This window comes from Rhinatrema bivittatum, chromosome 19 (assembly GCF_901001135.1).
Source record: "Rhinatrema bivittatum chromosome 19, aRhiBiv1.1, whole genome shotgun sequence".
Classification (NCBI taxonomy): domain Eukaryota; kingdom Metazoa; phylum Chordata; class Amphibia; order Gymnophiona; family Rhinatrematidae; genus Rhinatrema; species Rhinatrema bivittatum.
Window position 1 is genome coordinate 21336817 of NC_042633.1, and position 22181 is coordinate 21358997.

At 53.4% G+C, this 22181-nt stretch overlaps 1 protein-coding gene across 6 annotated transcripts in view; it reads right to left on the reverse strand.

The window, feature by feature from the left end:
* Positions 1-21537, reverse strand: part of CCDC114 (coiled-coil domain containing 114) — an 81533-nt gene extending 59996 nt beyond the window's left edge. For 4 of the 6 annotated variants that reach the window (XR_003853541.1, XM_029584368.1, XM_029584367.1 and 1 more), the window contains exons 1-9: positions 21452-21537; positions 19339-19412; positions 18406-18505; positions 8101-8290; positions 7655-7777; positions 7374-7487; positions 6999-7066; positions 645-832; positions 404-538 (exon numbers count right to left, since the gene is read on the reverse strand). Coding sequence is in view for 5 of the 6 variants with exons in the window: in XM_029584368.1 (XP_029440228.1) it covers positions 404-538; positions 645-832; positions 6999-7066; positions 7374-7487; positions 7655-7777; positions 8101-8290; positions 18406-18505; positions 19339-19412; positions 21452-21486 (1027 nt within the window). In the remaining variant the exon portion in view is untranslated. Of the gene's footprint in view, positions 1-403; positions 539-644; positions 833-6998; positions 7067-7373; positions 7488-7654; positions 7778-8100; positions 8291-18405; positions 18506-19052; positions 19173-19338; positions 19413-19731; positions 19865-21451 lie in introns of those variants that run through there. The other 2 variants (XM_029584371.1, XM_029584370.1) reach the window with 2 other exon arrangements.
* Positions 21538-22181: the final 644 nt, after the last annotated feature.

Here is a 22181-nt window from a genome sequence, read left to right on the forward strand (position 1 = left end):
TGCAATGTTGGCTTAGCACCTCGATAAAACCCCACTGTCTCTGGCTTAAGTGGGGATAAGAGGGGCAGGACACGTCTAAACCACTGACTACCTTCAAAAGAGAGTGGGGCAACTCTCACCGGTGTGTCTGATGTAGTCAGACCTGAGGATTAAGGGAAAAGGACAGATCTGGGGGTTGGGGGGGGGGGGGGTCAGGGAAAGAATTCTTTTCTCCACTGCTGGACTTGACAGACGGCTGCAGAGGGAGGCACCAGAAGGTGGCCAGAGCCAGTCCTCTCTCAGCCATTCAGTTGGGAATCCATCCAGGCCAGGCGCTCTGCTGTAGCCTGGGAATTTTCTTGTTCCCCACCCCCATCTCCCCTTGACTACTGCTGCCACGACGCAACAGCAGGCTTCATCTCACCTTCGATGAACCTCTCAACCAGGATGTCCAAGTTGTCCTCGCCTGTGATGGTCTGGATATGCTGGAAGGCGGCCTGATAGGTTTCCATCGACTCCGCCCTGGGGTCTTTCTTTTTCCTTTCCAGCTCGACTCGCTCTGCCGACGCACCCAAAAAGAGAGAGAGAGAGAGAGAGAGAGAACAAATTAAATGGCAGCCCCCTCAGCTCTTCTGCCACAATCACCTGCGCTGGGCGAACGTTACCTCGCTTACGCCGAGCCTCCAGCACCTCCGCGCTCACGATACGCTCCTGTGTCTTGATCCCCATGAACTCTTTGAGTTTGCGGTCGTGGTCGAGGACGCGTTGTAGCTCCCGGACCTCCGCGCCATGCTGAGCCACATCCTTCTCCACTTTCTCCTTCAGCAGGAGCATCTTGTTCTGAGCTTCGTCCCTGCTCAGGAAGAAAAGGGGGCGGAGTTGGGAGCGGGGAAGGGCTGAAGTCTTCGGCCATCTCAGAACTATGCAAGCAGACTGACTCGCAGGGATTTGTCTGTTCCCAGCTCTTACATCTTGTCCCTAACCTGTATTTCCGTGCTGTTAACCGCTATAGGAAAATTAGTATCCTTACCTGATAATTTTCGTTCCTGTAGTACCACGGATCAGTCCAGACTCCTGGGTTTGGCCCCCCCTCTAGTAGATGGAGACAGAAGTTTACCAACAAAACTCCGCCTCATATAGGCTGGTGCCACCTACAGTCTGGCAGTATTACGTAATGTCAAAGCAGAATGGATTATAAAAAAACCCCAAACTAACTATATACAGTAACTGAACAACCAGAAAAAATTGGCTCATGGAACCCCCAGATGGGATCAGCACTCATGGGCTGCAGAATAACACAATCGGTCTGCAAAAAACTAGACAAGAATACAATAGCGTGGACTCTCCAAACTGATAAGACTCTAAATAGGGCGGGACTCTGGACTGATCCGTGGTACTACAAGAACGAAAATTATCAGGTAAGGATACTAATTTTCCTTTCCCTGTACGTACCCAGATCAGTCTAGACTCCTGGGATGTACCAGAGCTTCACTTACTTGGGATGGGATCCGGAGAGGCCCGCACGCAGAACCCCTGCACCGAATGTCCCGACGCCTGAACATCCAAACGATAATGTTTAGAAAGGTGTGGAGTGACTTCCACGTAGCCACTCTACAAATTTCTTCGGGTGACACCTGATGACTTTCCGCCCAGGAAGCGGCTTGAGACCGAGTAGAGTGAGCCCGAAGACCCACAGGCAATGGCCGCCCGCTTAACAAATAAGCAGAATTGATGGTCTTCTTTAACCAACGAGCGATTGTGGTTTTAGAAGCCATATGTCCTCGACGAGGTCCACTCCAGAGGACAAAGTGATGGTCTGACACCCTGAACTCATTGGTAAATTCCAGGTAGCAGAGCAACGCTCGGCGAACATCCAACTTCCGCAAGTCTTTATAATGGGGGTCCGACTGGTCTTGATCAGAAAAAGCTGGGAGTTCCACTGACTGATTCAAATGGAAAGAAGACACCACCTTGGGAAGAAAGGATGGAACCGTATGCAGAGAAACGCCCGAATCAGAAATCCTCAAAAAGGGTTCTCTACATGACAATGCTTGAAGCTCCGACAGTCGGTGCGCTGAGGCAATCGCCACCAAAAATACCACCTTCAACGTGAGATCTTTCAAAGTCGCCCTACGCAAAGGTTCAAAGGGTGCTGAACACAAGGCCTTAAGAACCAAATTCAAACTCCAAGACGGACACGGTTCCCGTACCGGGGGTCTCAAATGCTTCACACCCCGTAAAAATCGGGAGACATCAGAATGCGTTGCCAGACTCATCCCATGTATGTTACCGCGCAAGGAATCGATCGCGGCTACCTGCACTCGTAAGGAACTCCAGGACAAGCCCTTCGATAAACCATCCTGAAGGAAACCCAAAATGTCCGAGACTCCCTGGCGACACAACATGTCGCCAGGGGTGTTGTAGACACAACACCCCTGGCGACACACCATGCATAAAAAACCTTCCAGACCCTGACATAAGACAAGGAAGTGGAGACCGTGCGGGACTGCAACATGGTAGATACCACTGCATCCGAATACCCCTGAGACTTCAGATGTTTCCTCTCAAAAGCCATGCCGCTAGACAAAAGTATTCGACCTGATTGAAATAAACCGGAACCTGATGGAGAAGGTCCGGCAGATCCAGAAATCTCAGAGGACTGTCGATGGCCAGATTTATCAGATCCACAAACCATGGACGCCTCGGCCATTCGGGAGCGACGAGAATTACCTCCGACGGATGCACCTCTATTCTGTGAAGAGTTCGACTGATGAGCGGCCACGGAGGGAACACATAAAGTAGTACATCCACTGGCCAGGGGAGAACCAGAGCGTCCACACCCTCGCGCACGGTTCCCTGCAGCGGGCAAAGAAGCGTGAAGCCTTGGTGTTTCTGAACGGCGCCATCAGATCCAGATAGGGTGTTCCCCATCGGGCACAAATGCGGTGAAAGGCTTCGTCCGCGAGCTCCCATTCTCCAGGATCTAGGCAATGTCGGCTGAGAAAGTCCGCCCGAACGTTGTCGACTCCGGCAATGTGGGAGGTCGCTATGCTGAACAAGTTCCTCTCCGCCCAAGAGATCAGCAACCGAGCCTCCAATGCTACTGGTTGACTCTGTGTTCCTCCCTGACGGTTGATATAAGCTACCGTGGTCGCATTGTCGGAGAGAATGCGTACCGACTTGCCGCGGAGAATTGGAAGAAACGCCTGCAGAGCTAACCTCACCGCTCTGGTCTCCAGGTGACTGATGGACCATCGAGCTTCCTGTGAGGACCACCTGCCCTGCACCGACGTCCGCGGACAAACCGCTCCCCAGCCATAAAGGCTGGCATCTGTGGTGACTACCGTCCAATACGGAATTACCAAAGGCACTCCCCGCCTCAAGTTGTCCGGGTGGAGCCACCAGGCCAGACTGGAACGAGCGTATCCCATCAGAGGCAAAGGAAGACAAAACTGCTCTGAAACCGGGTTCCATCGGGAGAGTAACGCGGATTGCAAAGGCCTCATATGAGCGAAAGACCAAGGAACCAATTCCAAAGTTGATGTCATGGAACCCAGAACCTATAAGTACTCCCAAACGATTGGAGGAGACTTGGCTAGCAAGGCCCGAATCTGACCTTGAAGTTTGATCACACGCTCCTCCGTGAGGGATACCATACCCTGACGAGTGTCGAACAAAGCCCCCAAAAACTCCAGGGACTGTGAGGGAGTCAGTCGACTTTTGGCCAGGTTGACTACCCAACCAAGGTTTCGTAGTAACTGCAGTACCCGAAGGATCGTCTCCTGACAACGCAACTCTGACTTTGCTCGGATCAGCCAATCGTCCAAGTATGGGTGGACCAGATATCCCTCCTTGCGAAGCTGTGCTGCCACCACAACCATAATCTTGGTGAAGGTTCTGGGTGCCGTGGCCAGACCGAACGGAAGTGCCTTGAACTGATAGTGATGCCCCAGAATGGAGAAATGTAGAAACTGCTGATGATCTGCTCGGATGCCGATATGGAGATAGGCTTCGGTGAGATCCAGAGATGCCAGAAACTCCCCTTGTCTCACCGATGCAATGACTGACCTTAGCGTTTCCATCCGGAATCGAGGAATCCGCAGACACCGGTTGACCCTCTTGAGATCGAGAATGGGTCGAAAAGTTCCTTCCTTCTTGGGGACCACAAAATAAATGGAGTACCGGCCCTTTCGGCGCTCCTCCGACGGCACAGGAATGATGGCTCCGAGGTCGAGCAGCCGCTGCAGTGTTTCTTGTACCACCCCGCGCTTTGGTGCCTGGGCGCAAGCGGAGATCAGGTACCGCTGGCGGGGCATACGTGCAAAATCTAACGCGTAACCGTGTCTTATCTTATCTTATCTGCCACCCACTACGGGAACAGAGGAATAAGCAGGCAGCCCATCATTGTGAAGTCTTTCCACCCGGCGCAGTTTGGCTGGAACCAGGTCTACCGAAACGCCGCCCCCGAAAGGACGGAGTGTAGGACTGCTGCCTACTGGCATTGTGACGAAAGGAAGAAACCGAACCTCTGGAAGTCCAGGTCCGCCAACCTCCGCGAAAACGAGACCTGGGAGGGGCAAGCTCCCCTCGACTTTGGCTTATCCTCCGGTAGGCGATGCCCCTTATTCTCGCCTAATGACTGGACTAGATCCTCCAGTTCCTTGCTGAAAAGGAGCTTACCTTTGAACGGTAAGGAACCCAGCTGAGCCTTTGAAGACACGTCCGCCGCCCAGTTACGGAGCCACAAGAGATGCCGTGCGGACACTGCCGACAGCATGGTCCTGGCAGATGTGCGAAGTAAATCATAAAAGGCATCCGCACTATAGGCAATGACAGCCTCCAGACGCCCCGTCTGCAGCGCTTCTTCCTGGAATAATGACTCGTTGGCAAGGAACTGTTGTGCCCAATGTAGCCCTGCTCGCAACAAAAAATTACTACAGATCGCTGCCCGAATCACCAGGGCGGAGACTTCAAAAATCTTTTTAAGCTGAACCTCCAGCTTACGATCCTGTAGGTCCTTAAGGGCTGTACCTCCCGTAACTGGAATGGTGGTCTTCTTTGTGACCGCTGTCACCGCGGCATCTACCTTAGGAACCCTCAAAAGCTCCAAGGCCTCCTCAGGTAAGGGATAGAGCTTATCCACAGCCTTAGCCACCTTTAGTCCCAAGTCCGGAGTGTCCCACTCTTTAAAAAGCAAGTCCGTGGCTGAAAAATGGAAAGGGAAGGATGAAGGAGGCCCCCGGAGCCCCAGTACCACTGGGTCCGTAGCACCCAGCCGAGACTCCTCTTGAGGGAGCTGAATGCCTAGCTCCCCCAGGATAGCAGGAATAAGAGGTCCTAGCTCATCCCTGCGAAAGAGCCGAACCACCTTTGGATCATCACCGTCTGGCCCGTGGGCTCCCCGTAGTCCTCCCTGTTGTCTCTCGGAGTCTCCCTCCACCCCCCTCGGTGGATGAGAGGGCAAGTCCCCGTCATCCTTGTCCTCTGATTCCGAAGACGAATCGGAATCAGTCACTGGGGTTCTCAAGGGCTTCGGCTGCTGCCCCGGCGAAGGATTCGCTTCCTGCGAAATCCAAGCCCGTTTAGGAGGCCGGGGCTGGGAGTCTGGTAGAAGAGGACTCTTTTTTCCTGCCTTGCGGGCCTTAAAGGCCCTATGCATAAGAAGAACAAAATCGGAGAATGACGAATCCGAAGATGTGTCATCCCCATCCCCCACAGCCGGATCTGTAGGCTGAACACTGTTCTCCTCCGCGACCCTGTCCCCCTCGGGGACCCTGCGCTGCAGGGACAAACTGGGAGGAAGTTCCTCCTCTCAATGCGCAGCCTGTAGCATGGAGGCCTGATCAAACAACCCCCCGCTCCCTGAAAACGCGGCAAAACGGCGAAAAACACACACACACACACCCGCGATCGGAGTAACCCCGAAGTACAGCCGCGCGAAAATAATAAACTTTTTATTTATTTATTTATTTTTAAGTACCTGGCCGACGCCTCTGGGTCCTGAACCTACTGGGGGGAGTGAGCCGGGCTCCCCGGTATCACTCCCCAGTAGTATAAGTGTTGTTTGTTGGGTCCTCAACCCACAACAGGTACAGCCTCTGGAACCAGGGGGGATGGTCCCCTCAGGAGAGGCAGAAGACCCTGACCAGCAGGAATACACTGCGGTCTGTCTCTCTAGAAGAAAAAATCTGTCCCTATTTCCTTTTTTTTTTTTAAAAGATTACTTTTGCCTAACCCTAAATCCACAGCTAGGCCCTAACTCAGACTGTAGGTTTGGCACGTCCTCCACCTGCTGGAGACAGAAGAATACTGCCAGACTGTAGGTAGCACCAGCCTATATGAGGCGGAGTTTTGTTTGGTAAACTTCTGCCTCCATCTGCTAGGGGGGGGCCAAACCCAGGAGTCTGGACTGATGCGGGTACGTACAGGGAACCATTGTTCATCTGAGGGGAACTGATACTCAGCCCCGCTTCTCCCCGCCTCTGGCACACCCTCTGTCAGCTTGGCCTTCAAGACGCAATGCTCACTTCCTCTGCCACGCTTGCTTAGACCCTCCCCTCTCTCAATAAACAGCCTCCCCAGCCCCCACCTTCTCTGCTCCTGTTTCCCCATCCTGCTCTGTGTGCTCTCACCTCTCTCCTCCTCCCGGCTCAGAACCAGCTTCCCACCAGTTCTGGCACTCCCACGATCCCTTTGCGAACCTGGGCCGGGAAACAAGGTGCCAACGCCCCCGCCATCCGAAACGGGAGCCAGTTCGCTTTCGGCTTCTTTGCCCTAACTTGAAGCCTCCCGATGACCTCTACAATGGAAATCCCACCCTTCCGCCGTCTCTGCATGGGGGAGAACAACTGTCAAAGCCACTTAACGTATGTAAAAATGAGCCATCTGGTAACTGCCCTCCCCATTAAGAGGTGGCATTGCAGGGGGGGGGCGTATTTTGGTTGGGAGGGAGGATGAAAGTAACACGTGTAGATTGCATTTTCAGCTCCACTTCACCCAGAACCTTCCTTCTCCCATACCTGGCCGTGTAGGCCGCAGTGGAGTCATCAATAACGTCACTTATCTCTTTCCGTGTGTCGCGCAGCTCCTGCAACAGAAAAGCAAAATTGTGCAGGAGGATATAGGGCAGAGTCTGTCAAAGCTTTCTCTGTCTCCATCTGCTGGAGGGGAGGCAAAACACAGGAGTCTGGACTGATCCGAGTACGTACAGGGAACAGCTCTTGTCCTCTTCCTCCACTGCTTGCATTTTACCTCTGCGTCTCTTGCGTCACTTCTTGTCCTACATCTCTCTCATTTACCACGGCTTCACTCCATCTCATTATGCCGTCCCGCTCTCTCTCTCTCCCCTTCCTATCTCTCCCCACCTCCTTCCTTTGCCTCATTCTTCCGCTCACCTTCTCCAGCTTCCGGTACAGCTGCTCAAAGCGGGAACGGTCGACCCTCAAGACATCGATCTCCTTGCGCAGGGCTGCATTCTTTACCAGCTGGCTGTTGAATTTGGTCGTGGCCTGGAACCCAAGAAACCGGCATTAGGAGCTAGGGGGCCTGGAGACACAGGGGCTGGGTCCGTGGGGGAGCGTGCGCCCCGGAGGATGCATCGGAACACCGTGAAGCTCTGCGGGGGGGGGGGGGGGGGGGGGGGAGGACCCAGGGCTGAGACGCGCACGAGTCTTACCCGGTCTAACCTGTTCTCCGAGACCTCAATGTTCTTCCGCATGTGGGCAGTGTGACGCAGGGGCCCACCAGACCCTGCCGCCTGCTTCTGCTGCTCCATCACCTTCTTCTCCCAGATCCGGATCTGACAGATAAGGGAGAAAAGGCAAAAGTAGAAACCCCTTTGCAAAAATACCACTATTTTAATCAACGTGACTTCTCTTGTTTTTGTGGTAAGGTTTGTACAATATTCACATCCCCAGAGGTTATAATCCATGGGGGGAGGGGGAGGAATTGGTCAATATGTAGTGTTGAGAATCTGCCCCCCCTCTCAGTGCCTATCTTGTCCTCAGGACCTCTGCTGAGGATGCCAATTCTGGCGCTTTATTACTGTATCTAAGAGGGTGGATAGATGGCATTGGATGGGGGGGGGGGGGGGGTCGGAGGACGGACAGCAGCTCTCCTCACCTCCCGCTCCAGGTCCGAAATAAACCTCATCTCCCTGTTCAGCTGCTCCTCCACTCTGTCCTTCTGCTCCAGCAGGGAGCGTAGGGTGTCCTGGCTCTCCTGGTCCCTCAGCTGGTTGCCCCGGTTGCCTGCCACCTCCAGGTTCTTCTGCAGTTCCCGCTGTTCCTTCTCCAGCGCCTGTATCTCTGTCCTGGGAAAGAGGAGGCCAGGATTCATGATGGGAAAGGCGAGTCTGCGCAAGCATGCACGAGGGAAGGGAAAGCAACCTCCCAGGAGTGGAAGAGAGGAAGGAAAGCATTTGTGCAGGGGAAACAGCGAGACACGTTTTCAAATTGGCTCTAGATATCTAAGCCGCCGTATCAATATTGGATTGGATACATATTGGGGGATGGGAAGATGGGCTTATTTGCTGCATAAATATTTGGGGGTGACAGCCAGGGGAGCTTCAGATGCTCAAATTGTCCAAAATTGATGGAGCACACCTAAAGGAAAATCGGTTCTTACCTGCTAATTTTCGTTCCTGTAGTACCCCAGATCAGTCCAGACTCCTGGGTTTCACCTCCCTTCCAGTAGATGGAGACAGAGAACGTTTCACGGACACTGTACATAACCCAGTGTGCCACCTGCAGTCCCTCAGTATTGACCTGCGCCCAAGCCAAAATGAGAGCAATAACCATAAACCTCTAAGCAAATTCCCTCTCCTCCAACGAGCCAGAAGAAGGTGAAGTTACCCAAAAAGACAATAGAAAACTCATTTCCCAAATTTAACATAAGCGATCAGCATTGAAAACCTCCAACAACTCCGCACTATATGCAAAGCAATAGTACGAGCGGCGGCCTCTCCCCGCCCCCCCCCCCCCCCCCCCCCCCCCAGTAAATGGGCAGGTCTCTGGACTGATCTGTGGTACTACAGGAAAATTAACAGGTAAGAACCAATTTTCCTTTCCCTGAACATACCCAGATCAGGCCAGACTCCTGGGATGCACCTAAGCTCCCCTTAACTCGGGTGGGACCTGCAGAGTTCCGCTCGAAGAACATTCACCAAAGTACATGGAAACTGGAGCCCCGATATCCAAGTGATAATGCCTAGCAAAAGTGCGCAACGATTTCCCAGTAGCCGCCCTGCAAGTTTCATGCGGAGACACCAGTTGTAACTCAACCCAGGAGGTCACCTGAGAACACATCGAGTGCACCCTTAAACCCCGACAGTGGGAGCCCTTTAAAAATGTAAGTCAACTTGAAGGCTTCCTTCAGCCATCGTGCAATTGTAGCCTCAGACTCCTTACCTCTCTTCTGTGGAGGTGATCCAATCTATAAAGAGGTGATCCAATCTACGGAAATCATTAGTGAACTTTAGATACCTCAATAATGCATGCCTCCTATCTAGGAGCCTAAGCTCCCCCGCGTGAGGCGTAGGGGAATCCAAATCTGGAAAAGCTGGAAATTCCACTGTCTAAAATGGAACACAGAGACTACCTTAGGCAGAAAAGAAGGCACCAGGCATAAAGATTCCCCCGAATCAGATATCTTGTAGGAAGGGATCTCGACACGACAACACCTGGAGCTCCGAAATTTTCTTGGCTGAACAAATAGCCATCAAGAAAACCACTTTAAGAGTCAAGGCTTTAACTGTAGCCGTTTTTAGTGGTTCAAACCAAGCCTCACTCAATCTTCTAAGGACTAGATTCAGATTCCAAGACAGACAAATGTTCCACACCTGAGGACACAAGTTCTTAGCTCCCCAAAGAAAACGCATAACATCCGGATGTGTGGACAGAGAATACCCATGCACCTTACCCCGGAGACAACCCAATGTCACTATCTGGATTCTCATAGAGTTATAGGCCAGTCCCTTGACCAGAACCTTCCTGTAGAAAAACCAACATATGCAACATCGTAGCCTGAACAGGTTGAGGCTGCACTCCATCAAGAGCCGAACAGGATTCGAAAACCCTCCAAATTTGCACATACATCAAGGATGTAGGTCAATCTAGCCTGCATTAAGTTGGAAATAACTGCTTTGGAGTATCCTCTCCATCTCAGTCGTCTCCTCTCAGAAACGAAGCCGTAAGACAGAAGTGAGTCGCTTGACCTGAAAATATTGGGCCCTGGCACAGAAGAATCGACTGATGTCCGAACATCAGCGGTTGATCAGATCTGGTCAACGTGGCCACTCTCGAGCTACCAGGATCACATAACCTGGATGTTTCTCCATCCACCGTAATCCCTTTCCACCAGAGGCCACGGAGGAAAGACATAGAGAAGAATTCCTCGAGTCCATGGCAGCACCGGAGTATCCATTCCTTGCGTACCATGTTCTCTTTGCTGGCTGTAAAACAGCAATGCTTTGGTGTTCTCTTTGGTCACCATTAAGTCCATATGGGGATAACACCATCTTCCATAAATGAGATGCATCGCTGCCTCCGACAACTCCCTTTCCTCGGGAATGAGAAAATCCGCCTGAACGTTGTCCACTCCGGTGATGTAGGACACTGCCAGTCACTCCAAGTGCTGCTCTGCCCAGAGAATCAATTCACAGGCCTCTCGAGCCACCGCTTGATTCTTGGTTCCAACTTGACGGTTGATGAAGGCAACTGTCATCGTATTGTCCGATAGGATCTGTACTGGATGACCGCATAACCTTGGCAGACAGGCAAGCAATGCGAAATGCACCGCTCTGATCTCTAATCGATTGACAGACCATGAGGCCTTCCATTTTGACCACTAGCCCTGCGCCGACTGATCTTGACACAACCCCCTCCATCAAGAGAGGCTTGCATCGATGGTTCTGCAAGTAAGCCACCATGAAACTGTCCCTAGCTCCCCCTCTAACGGAAGAGGAAGATGAAACTCTTCCAATCACGGATTCCAGTGGGAACTCTCCAAAAAACTTCCAAAATAACTTTTCTTTTTTTTTTTAACAGTCTGCATTTATAAAAGTAGAAAATAATCTGAGCGAATGACTCTCCTCTTCCAAAGATCAGGCAGGTTCTGGACTGATCTGTGGTACTACAGGAACAAAACTTAGCAGGTAAGAACCAATTTTCCTTTCCCTGAACATACCCAGATCAGTCTCCTGGGATGTAACAAAGCTCCTTATACTGGGTGGGACCTGGAGAGTCCCGCTCGCAAAACACTCTCACCAAAGGATTGAGAACCTGTATCCCCCACATCCAGACGATAGTGCCTTGCAAAAGTATGCAGCGACTTCCAAGTTGCTGCCCTGTATATCTCCTGCAGAGAAACTGAGCCTCTACCCACGAAGCAGCCTGAGAGCACGTCGCATGAGCACATAATCCCTCAGGAACCAGACGACCCCTGGAAATGTAGGCTGACCCAATAGCCTCCTTAAGCAACCACGCAATGGTAGTCTTAGATGCCTGAAGACCTCTTTTCGGACCACTCCATAGGACAAAAAGATGATCCATCTTCGAAATTAATTAGTAACCTTCAGATATCTTAATAACGCCCTGCGTACATCCAACTCCCTCGTGTGTGGAGTAAAAGCATCCACCTCTGGGGGGTCAGCACCCTGGGATAGGGTTGGCTGGCTCAAATCCCCTGGCCGCCAGTCAAAATTCCGGGACTGGGTTTTGCGGCAAAGCAGGAGTTGGAATCGGCATACGAGGTTGCCATGCCCTCGGTCTTGCCAGTGCCCGCTGAGGTCTCGATCTAGAGGCTAGTGGGCAGTACTTGCATGGCCGGTACAAAGGCAGTCTTGGATATTGCCTAGGAGGCTTTTTGCTGGAGGGCTGAGTGTTCAAAGTGCTGACTGACAACTGTTGAAAGGTTTCATGATAGTCCTTCAGCTGGGCAACCGCCTCTTTAATCTTGTCCCCGAACAGGTTCTCCCCTGTACAGGGCAGATCTGCCAGACGGTCCTGCACCTCAGGGCGCAGGTTGGAAGCGCATAGCCAAGCCATGCGACGAGCCCCAATGCCTGCTGCAGCAACTATCATGGCTGTCTCAAACACGTCGTGCGCAGAGCGGGCTTCGTGTTTATCACAGTCCAGGCCCTGCTGAACTATTTTCTGGATGTCCTCCTGAAATTGTTGCGGAAGGCATTCCCCCAACTCTTAGGCTTGTTTCCACAGGTTTCTGGAGTACTGCCCCATATAGAGTTGATAGCAAGCAATCCTAGCTGCTAACATAGAGCCCTGGAATACCCGGTGTCCGAGAGTGTCCGGAGCTCTGTGCTCCTGGCCCGGGGGTGGGGGGGGGGCGAGGCATCAGTCCGAAGTCTCTTTGCTTCTTTAAGGCCGATTCCACCCCACAAAGTCGTGAGGAAGCTGATGGCGCACAAACCCTGTGGAGGGCTGGACCAGATAGACTGCATCCGTCTTCCAGTTCACAGAAGGAATGGAAATGGGGGTGTTCCCAGTCAGACGACTAGCTCCTTAAAGATGACATGAACTGGAACAGCCATCACTTCTTTAGGAGCATCAAGAAATTGCAGGATCTCCAACATCTTGTGACAAGAATCCTGTTTTGTTAATAGCTGGAAAGGCACCGACTCTGCAATGGTATTAACAAAACCAGCAAAAGAAAAATCTTCTGGAGGGGATTTCCGCCTCTCCTCCGGTGGAGAGGGTTCCGAAGGCAAGTCCCTCAATTCTTCAGTAGATGAAAAAGATGCCTCTCCTTCCCAGGGATCATAGGGGGCTTCCCCCTCACTTTAAACGTCCAGAGACACGGTGGGTGGAGCTCCCACCTGCACCCTGAGCCTCAAGCCAGAGTGTCGCGGGGGCACCGGCAGAACCGAAGACGGAACAGAGGGCACTGCCAGGATCCAAAATCGCATGGGCACCGACGGATCCATCGGCCTCGGGAGCGTCAGAGACATCGATGGCACCAGAGCATCAGTCCCAATGGGGCTGGAGTGCTAGACGTTGCTGGGTGCCGTGCGTGGCCAAGGCACCGTCAACCCCGATGGACCGTCCTCATCTGAGGAGTCGCTCACTGGGATGGGGACCAGTGGTGGCAGCAGCAATGTTCCCTTCAACAGCGAAGGGGTTCAGGGCATCGGAGCTGGCTGTGTTGGTAAGACACCAAGCAGCAGGTCCAGCTGCTCCAAGAGAAGCACAAGCACCAATGGAGTCAGCTCTTGCATTGGAGACGGTACCGGAGGAACTGGACGCTCGATGCCCTGCAAGGCCCAGCTGACCGCTAACCGCACGCGCCTCTCTAACTCCTCCTCAAAAGCTGCCGAGGATTGAACAGCTTGAGGAGGAAAGGAACTGAACTTTCCACCAGTATCGGTGGGGACTGCCATGAGCCCTTGGGAGGTCCGGAGAGTAGCACCTCCTCCGCACGAGACCGCTTTGGGGGAGGCACCGACACAGTCAATACCTTCCCGTGGTCTGACTTCGAAGAGGATGAGCGGTGTCGGTGTTTCCTTGACGTCTATTGGTGCTCACCTCGGTCCTTCCCTGGGCCCGACAGAGACAGGGAGGAACCCGACCTTGATCAAGAAGAGATTGACCTCGCTTGGTCCCCTGCTCCTACTTCAGAATTGAGGATCAGTAGCGGAGAGGATCGATGCCGAGACTCCCTTCCCTTGCGGTGTAGAAGTCCTGGACGCTGACGACGGATCTGATTTCTTAGCACCAAACAGCTTTTCCATTTTGTCTAAATGCGCCCGACGGCCCATAGGGGTCATCTGGGCACAAAGATCGCACCCATGGACATAGTGTGATGCCTCCAGGCAGAGGACACAGACCTCGTGGGGGTCTGTAATGGACATGGTCCGGGGGCACTGGGGGGATCGGCGAAAGCCGGACACCAGATAAAAAAAGAACGCAATATGCAGTCGATGGCCAGCAGCCACCGGGAGGTGACACAGTCGGTAATCGACCGCAAAGTACCAGAAAAACTTACTGAGAGCAATGAGGGAAAAAAAACGAAACCCAAAAACACAGAGGGACCCAGCGGAACGCGAGAAGGAAGAAAAAATGTGATTTCTCAGAGAAAAAGTGCAAGCTCCATGGCCTCAAGGCTTCAGCTTCACAGAAAAAGAGAGACTGAAGAGGGACCCCAGTGGATGCATGGTTAGTGGCATGCTGGGCATACTCAGTGTGTCTGTCAAAGTTTCTAGAAACTTTGACAAACGTTTTCTGTGCCGGGTTCCATCTGATGATGTCACCTGTGAGTGAGGACTACTATCCTGCTTGTCCTTGGAGAAATAGGATGCTTAACCTAAACTGACCTCTGGCTACAATGAGCGTGTTCAGGGTCTGAGTCAACAAACTCAGTAAGCCTTCTCTATGAAAAAAGAAAAAAAAAAATCTCAGCAGAGTCTGATGCAGCTCTCAGTCAGATGTAATATTTCCCTCTTCTAGAGGTGAGAAAGCCAAATCCCCATCGAAATCCTCTGATGTCTCAAGATCCACATCCCCTTGAACATTGCCAGGGACAGCCCCCCTGCGGTGTTTGCCCGCTGTAACTGACAAATGGGAGGCCCGAGCACACGATCCCTACATAGTAGGCTGCTTCGCCTTCGCTGGGCGCTCCTACAGAAAAGGTCTGCAGGCCCTGGAAACATTCCACCCAGGAGGAGGATGGATCTATACTGGAGCCCATAGGCCCAACCTTGCTCTCTCCAACCTTTCTCTCTCAGGGAAGCTTCTGCCATCCAGAACAAGGGAGGAGGAGAACTGACTGCTCCTCACTTCCCACTCTACTCCCCTCCAGAGACGCCATAGGCCGAGGGGATGTCCCAACCTGGGCAAAGGTTGTAGAAATCAAATCACTTTGAGCATCTGAACAGCGCTGTCACAAACGGAGAGAGAGAGAGAGGACTGAATTGTTCTCAGATGGCAAGCCTCACAGACAGCAAGGCAACGTGGACCTGTTCGTCCCCGACACCTAGCTCTCCTGAACTTCGGCTCTAGGCGACCTCCTGCGTGCACACCAACGCTACCCAAGCTTATGCACGCATCCCTCCAGGATGTGCGCAAATACGTGCTAAAGGCTAGGTTGCGGTCATAAATGCACAAGTACCTGCATAAATACTCGCTCGCCTAGGCCACGCTCATACGCACACAAGTACCTACGCAAATACGCGCTCAAATCTAAGCCGCGGCTTTACATGCACAGGTCCCTGCGCACACAACTGCCTTGCGGTGAGAATGTGCGCACACGCCTATGCGCGCGGGAAAAGAATCACTGCCACAACCTACCACTTGGCTAAGCAAAGCCTGCCTGCACCTTTAGCGTGTTTAAGCCCGGATCCGTTCAACATCCAGCACCTAAAATCTCTGAATGTGGTCCTCCCGTGGCACGGACACTTTGGCATGCAAATCCAGTAGTCTCTGAGGCATCCCCCACACAGCCTCCCGCTTTTTTCGAGAAACCATAAGAGACTCGAGAAAGGCCTCCCTGACTGGCCACAAAAAGCTTGAGAGCGTAATGTTGGCCCAGTCCTCGTAAAGGCTGGACAATCTGCCCCCTACGGCTTCTACGCAGGAGTGGGGCCCCTGGCTTCATTGCGTTGACCTTCTAGCACTGGCCCCTTGACCAGCACCATCTCTGAAACCTCTGCGAGCTCCACAAAAGAACATTTGGCAACCGCCAGATGACTTCGAAGAAGCATTGGAATTGGTTCTGCCTGAGCGAAACCTCCGCGAATCCCTAAACCTCGACTGAGGGGGAAGGGCCTTCTTACTGGTCCGCTTATCCTCAGGCAACTTGTTACCCTTCGATTCTCTCAATGTCTTCATCAACTTATCCAAATCCCCCCCAAACAGGAGCTTCCCTCTAAAGGGGAGGTTACACAGCTGAGCCTTAGACCACATGTCTGCTGACCAATTGTGCAACCATAGAAGCCTGTAGGCCGCCACCATCGAAACCATACTCCTGGCCAACGTCCGAACTAAAATGTACAGAGCATCCGCTACATACGCAACTCCGGCCTCTAAGCGGGCTGCCTGCAAAGGGCTATCCCTTGCAGAAGTCTGCTCTTGGGCCTTCTGCACCCAACACAGGCAGGCCCTCTGCACTAGGCTGGCACACAACGCTGCCTGTAGACTTAGCGCAGAAACCTCAAAATTGCGCTCGAGTTGAATCTCCAACTTGTGGTCCTGCACATTCTTCAAAGTGGCCGCACCTACCACCGGGCTAGTCGTCTTCTTAATGACCGCCGAAACTGCAGTGTCCACCTTCGGCACCCAAAGGATCTCCAAAGTCTCCTCCATCAGAGGGTATAGCTTCACCATAGCTCTGTCCACCTTGAGGCCCGCTTCTGGGAAGTCCCAGTTTACCAACGTCTGGATCTTCTTAGGCAATGGAAAAGCACTCAGAGGGCCCCGTAGTCCATCCAGGACTGGATTAATGCCCTCATTATCCGACTCCTCTTGAGTCACCTTAACCCCCGATTCCTCCAACACCTGGGGACTAAGAGGGCGCAGTTCCTCCTTAAATAAACAAACCACTCTGGGATCATCTCCCTCTGGAACGGGCAATCATCCTGATCCAGATCATCCTTAACCACATCGGGATCTGTCCCGGGTGCCATCACCCTGTTAGCATCCGGATCCACCCGACGGGCCAAAGGGTTATCCTGAGGATCATCCGACTCCTCCCCATCACTGAGGTCCAATGCAGGCTCCGCACGAGGCAGACCCAAGCGCTGCAGCAAATCCACGGCCCTCCTAGACCTCTTTGGCACAGGGGAGGGCGGGGAGCCCATCTCGCATCCTTCGCCCCCTTCCTTGCTAGGAAGGCTTTGTGCATCAGAAGCACAAATTCCGGCAAAAAATCATACAATCAGGCCCCTGTCTTAGACTGTGTCAGAGTCCTTCTCTCTATCCGGACTCTCCTGATCCACCGGAGGAAGAGGAGGTGGGAGAGTCTCTAGGCACCTCCGCCGAAACGGACGCCTGTCCATGGCCTCCCGCGGGCGCAGCCGTGACCCGGAGGCCCCCCCGACTCCCGTGGCCGTCGCCAACACCACCCCCGGAGGTCGGGGGGAGACGACTCCGACGCTTAGTGCCCCCTGAGGAACCCTCCTCTCCCGAAGCGCAGTCCGCGCAGAGGGAGCAGGATTTTAATCACACTGCCCACAGGTCACATGCATGGCAGGTCTCCACGAGCAGTTCTGGTGCCATCACGTGTGCACCTGCACTGCCGAATGCTACACGGTCTCCCAAATGGCTGACCTTAAGCATTCACCGGAGCCACGCCTCTCATATCCTCCGTGCCGACCAACATGCGGGGAAAAGGTCGGCTGCCGCCGCAGGGAGACCTAATCACAGGCCCAGTGGCGTGCAGGAAACCAAACTTCCTAGGGGCCGCTGAAGGCCTGCTGTAACTCATTTTTAGCTATTCTTCACTGCGCATGTGCAGTGCGCACACCCTCCCCCTCCCCTTTCTGCGCCCCGCCTCCTTGCCCCACCCTCCGCCTCCTTCTCGAGCTCCTCCCCCTGCCCCAATAGGTCCCACTGTCTGCCCCAGCCAGCAGCTCCCGCTGCTTAAAGGCTCCTGCACCGCTGCAGGCCGTGCTGCCTGCCCCCCAACTCTCAAGCTGTTTGCCCCTCCTTTTTCCCCCCCCCCCCAAAAACTTTACCTGCCGGCAAAAACAGCCAAAATCCAAACAGGAATACTTTCCTGGATCCGGGGCCTGGCAGACAGGGGCTTCGGCAGTCTTAAGGGAGCCAGTCCCCTGGCTATCAAGATCACCGGCACGATGTGGGCGAGCAACTGACAGGGGTTCCCAACCCCCGGACGCCCAGCTTGACCTGAGGGATGGTCCACCAAGGAGCCTAACACCTCAGCGAGCTTCTTCTGAATCTTCTACTAGCCTTCTTAATATCATTTTTTTTCTTTCTCTCAGACTGCAGGTTTTACACCTTTACCAACTGCTGGAGACAGAGAAATACTGAGGGACTGCAGGTGGCCCACGAGGTTATGTAGCAGTGCCTGAGAGTTTTGTTCTCTGCCTCCATCTGCTGGGAGGGATGCATAAACCCACTGGTCTGGACTGATCTGGGTATGAACAGGAACATGTAAAGTTGAGGAGGTGGAGGGAGAAAGTGGTAAAGAAAGGTGGGGGGGGGGGGGGGGGGAAACAATGGTGGCACCCAATGGTCAGACTCAAGGTACTTCAGGGTTGCAGAGTGATCGGTATCCCCTGGGCCCCAGGGACCTGTCGCCACGATGACTGGGCTGGACAGAAATAGGGGCGGGAGGGAGCGTGCATTAAAGGGACTTCCATGCCCACTCATGGGACGCCACCTGACCAGCACAGAAGGCCCAGAGGGGGAGGGAAAGGGAGAATGACAAGAGAGAGGAAGGGGGTCCATTACGCACAGCTGCCTCCGTATCAGGTCTTGCGACTCCATGCTGTACGCCTGTCGGTCCCCTTCTTTCAGCCGGAACTTACACTGGAGCTTCGCCAGGTCGGTCTCCGCTACCACGGCGTGAATCAAAAGGAGGGCAAACAAAACAAAGAAAGAACATTTGTAATCGCTCTCTGAGGTGTTTATAAACTCCATGTGTCTGTTTGATCATGCGACGCCTTTCCAATGAAAGGACGGTAGACGTGTGGCAGTGGGCCGGGCATGCTGCAGGTGCCACTGAAAGGGCTAGCAAGAAAAGCGTGGAGACGCGGGACGGTGGGGAGGGCGGGATGGGGGGGGGGGGGGGAACAGGTGGGCATTAAATCCAGAGACTTTCTCCCTCCCACCAGAGCGCCAAAGACTCCACAAGTCCAGCAGCAGGCTGGCGCGGCTTCCGCCTGAGGATTTCGTGTCTCGCGGCGGTCAGGAGACGGGGAAAAGCCTCGCAGGGAATGAAAGCTAAGATATAGTGTGGGAAAAGCAAAAGCAAGCACGAAATAAATTCACAAAATAAGCTGCGGGGAGGGTGGGAGGGAGGCGAGTCCAATAAAAAGTGCTCTCCTGCCAACTTGCTCGTGAACCCTTCCTTCGGCTCTAGCCTAAAAGGGATGAGATTACCCTCTACCGCGCAACTCGGCTGCCGGTGGAGCCCTCGGGCTGGAAACTTTCACAAGCCCTCCGCCATCCGGCTCCCAGGCTGAGGGGGGGAAACATTTCTTTTCGAGGAGGCAGGGGCAGCTGAAATAAAAGAGGGCGGTAGACAAGGGATTCAGGAACAGAACGAGAGAGGCGGGGGGGGGGGGGGTGCCCCTGGAGAAACCTCACGATACATGGGGTGCCATGGTGCCATAGGGCCCCGCCGGGTCTTCTGGAGACTATCGGGATCACAAAGGAAAAGGCGTACCCATGCTGTCAAAGTCCATTTCACTTGCTTCGGAGTGCAGGCTGGATCCAGGGCGGATGTGAGGCATCTTCGCTCTGGGCCGAGAAATAAAACACATTTTACATTTAGGCGTGAAGATACAGCTCTCTGGCCCTGCTGGACCTTTCCTATGTGCATGTGTGAAGCTGCCACCCACGCTGTCCCTTCCCGTGGCAGAAATCTCTGCTACAAGAGCTCTCCCCTCATAAAATCGCCTTTTCCCAACCCTCCCCCCCCCCCCCCCCTCCCCATCACACACACCTCCCCATACTTGTATCTCCCTTCCTATAGAGGTAACTCCTGTGCTAAGAACAGGAAGAATCGATGCAGCCCTGGGTAATAGTTTGACACACTTTGGGTTAAAAATAATGGTACCTTGAGGTGCTGGGAAGAGCTGAGGTGTGCAAGCCGCCCGCCCGAGCCCCAGCAGGCCACTTCCCCTTCCCTCACCACTCTCTGGCTGCTAGAAGCGCTGCTGGCACTGCAGTTGTTAGTAACCATCTCCAGGAAACAGAGCACCTCCCTCTGCCTTCACTGGGCAACCAGGGGAAGGAAGCAAGCAAGCAGAGGGACCCAGGTTGCTCAGTTACTAGCCCAGCAACAGGCAAAAAGTGGCATGCAGGACCTTTCAACAAGCTCCAGGGCATCAGCCTGCTCTCTCCCCCCCCCATTCATCCCCAGTTTCCTACTATACTGGAGGAAGTTTGGAAGTTCAGATCCACAGATGCACTGCGGTACCAGCCGCTGCCAGTACCATCTGACAGGTCTCTGACATTCCCAGTTCACATGCCTGCATTAAAGAGGGCCCCCTCACTGTCACAGAAAGGGGAGACTTCCCTGTCTCCTCCTTCAGAGGACTTCTGCTCTCTTGGCTTAAAAACCAGTGGTCAGATTCTCTCTGTATCTCACCATGCACACTACCCTCCCTCCTGTACCTCAGTCTGAACCTCATTATGGACACTGCTTGCCTCCTGAACTGCATCCCAAACATCATTGGAGCCTCAGCCCAGATACTGGCCTCCCCCTCTCCCTCCTGTGCCTCGCTCCGAAAACCAGTCTAGGAATATCAACCTCTCTCCTTCACATCAATCTCCTCCTCCTTCCCCCTCTTCTGTACATCGGTCTAGCTTCCCTCTCACCCTTCCTCCGGTGCCTCCTCTTTCCCTCTCCCCTTCCCCCCATATCTATCTCCTTCTCTCTCCATCCCTCCTGTACCTGACTCTCTTCTTTCCTGTACCTGTGTCCCTTCCCTTCTTCAGTCTCCTCCTCCCTCTCTTCCCCCTCAATATCTTTCTCTTTCTCTCTCCATCCCTCCTGTACCTGTCTCCCCTCCCTCCTGTAACTGTGTCCCTTCCCTCTCTCCTTCCCTTCTTCAGTCTCCTTCTCCCTCAATATCTTTTTCTCTCTCCATCCCTCCTATACTTGTCTCCCATCCTTCCTGTACCTGTGTCCCTTCCCTCTCTCCCTCCTTCCCTCTTGTACCTATGTCCTCTTCCTCCCTCTACATCAGTCTCTCTCCCTTCCTCCTGTACCTTCTCCTTCCTTCTCCTCTCCCCCATAGCTATCTCCTCTCTCCAGCTCTCCTGTACTTCTGTTCCCTTCCCTCTCTCCCCTCCTGTACCTCGGTATCCCCACCCTCTCCCTGTACCTGTGTCCTCCTCCTCCCTCTCTCCTCTACCTCAATCACTCTCCCTTCCTCCTATACCTCCTCCTTCCTCTTCCCAATATCTATCTCCTTCTCTCTCAATCCCTCCTATACTTGTCTCTCCTCCTTCCTATCTCAGTATCCTTTCCCTCTCTCCTTTTCTCCTGTACCTCCTCCTTCCCTCTCTCCATCCCTCCTGTAGCTATCTCCCCTCTCCTGTAACTTAGTGTCCCTTCCCTCTCTCCCTCCTTCCCTCATGTATCTCAGTCTCCCCTCTTCTCTCCATCCCTTCTGTACCTCAGCCTCCCCTCCCTCTCTCCCTCCTGTACCTCAGTGTCCTCTGTTCCTTCCTCCTATACCTGGCTGACCTCCCCCCTCTCCTCCTCCCTATGACATGCGCCCCCCTCTTATAACCTCATCCTCTCCACGACCTTTGACCCCTTTCCTCACCTCCTAGGGACCGCTGAAGGCCTGCTGTAACTCATTTTTAGCTACTCTTCACTGCGCATGTGCGGTGCGCACACCCTCCCCCTCCCCTTCCTCCGCCCTTCCTCCGCCCCGCCTCCATTCCCCCTCTTCCACCTCCTCCTCGAGCTCCTCCCCCTTCCCCTTCTCTCCTATGCCTGCCTGAATTGCTCATAGCTCCACCCTCCCCCGCCTGTCCGCCCGCTTCCCCAGCTCCGCCCCCTTCTCTCTGCCTTCGTTCCCGGCGCGCCTGCGTCATGACGTCAGACGGTGGTGGGTGGAGGCCAGTTACCTTGGCAACGTTACATAGTGGTGTTTATTTGTTAGATATTTATTTCCCTTTTTTATATATATATATAGTATAGATTTCTTTTTGTTATACGAAATTTCCTTTGCATATTTATTTCCATTTATTCAAAGAAATAACACACCAAAATAAAAAACTAAATAAAAGCAAAACCAAAAGTACAGGAAGGGCAGCTCAGCTAAATACTTCTTTAATATAATGATAATAATAATAATAATGTATTTGCCTGAGCCATGCCTTTAATGGGGTTTGCATGTTAAGCGTCACTAGGGTTACCACCTCCAAAGCCTGCATTCCTTGGGGGTGGGGGGCGGGGGAAGAACATCTTCCTGCAGGCAAGTGGGGGCAAAACCAGGAAAGTGGATCAGTCTCTTCGGGATGGCCGGGTTGAGCTGGCCACCCTAAGGG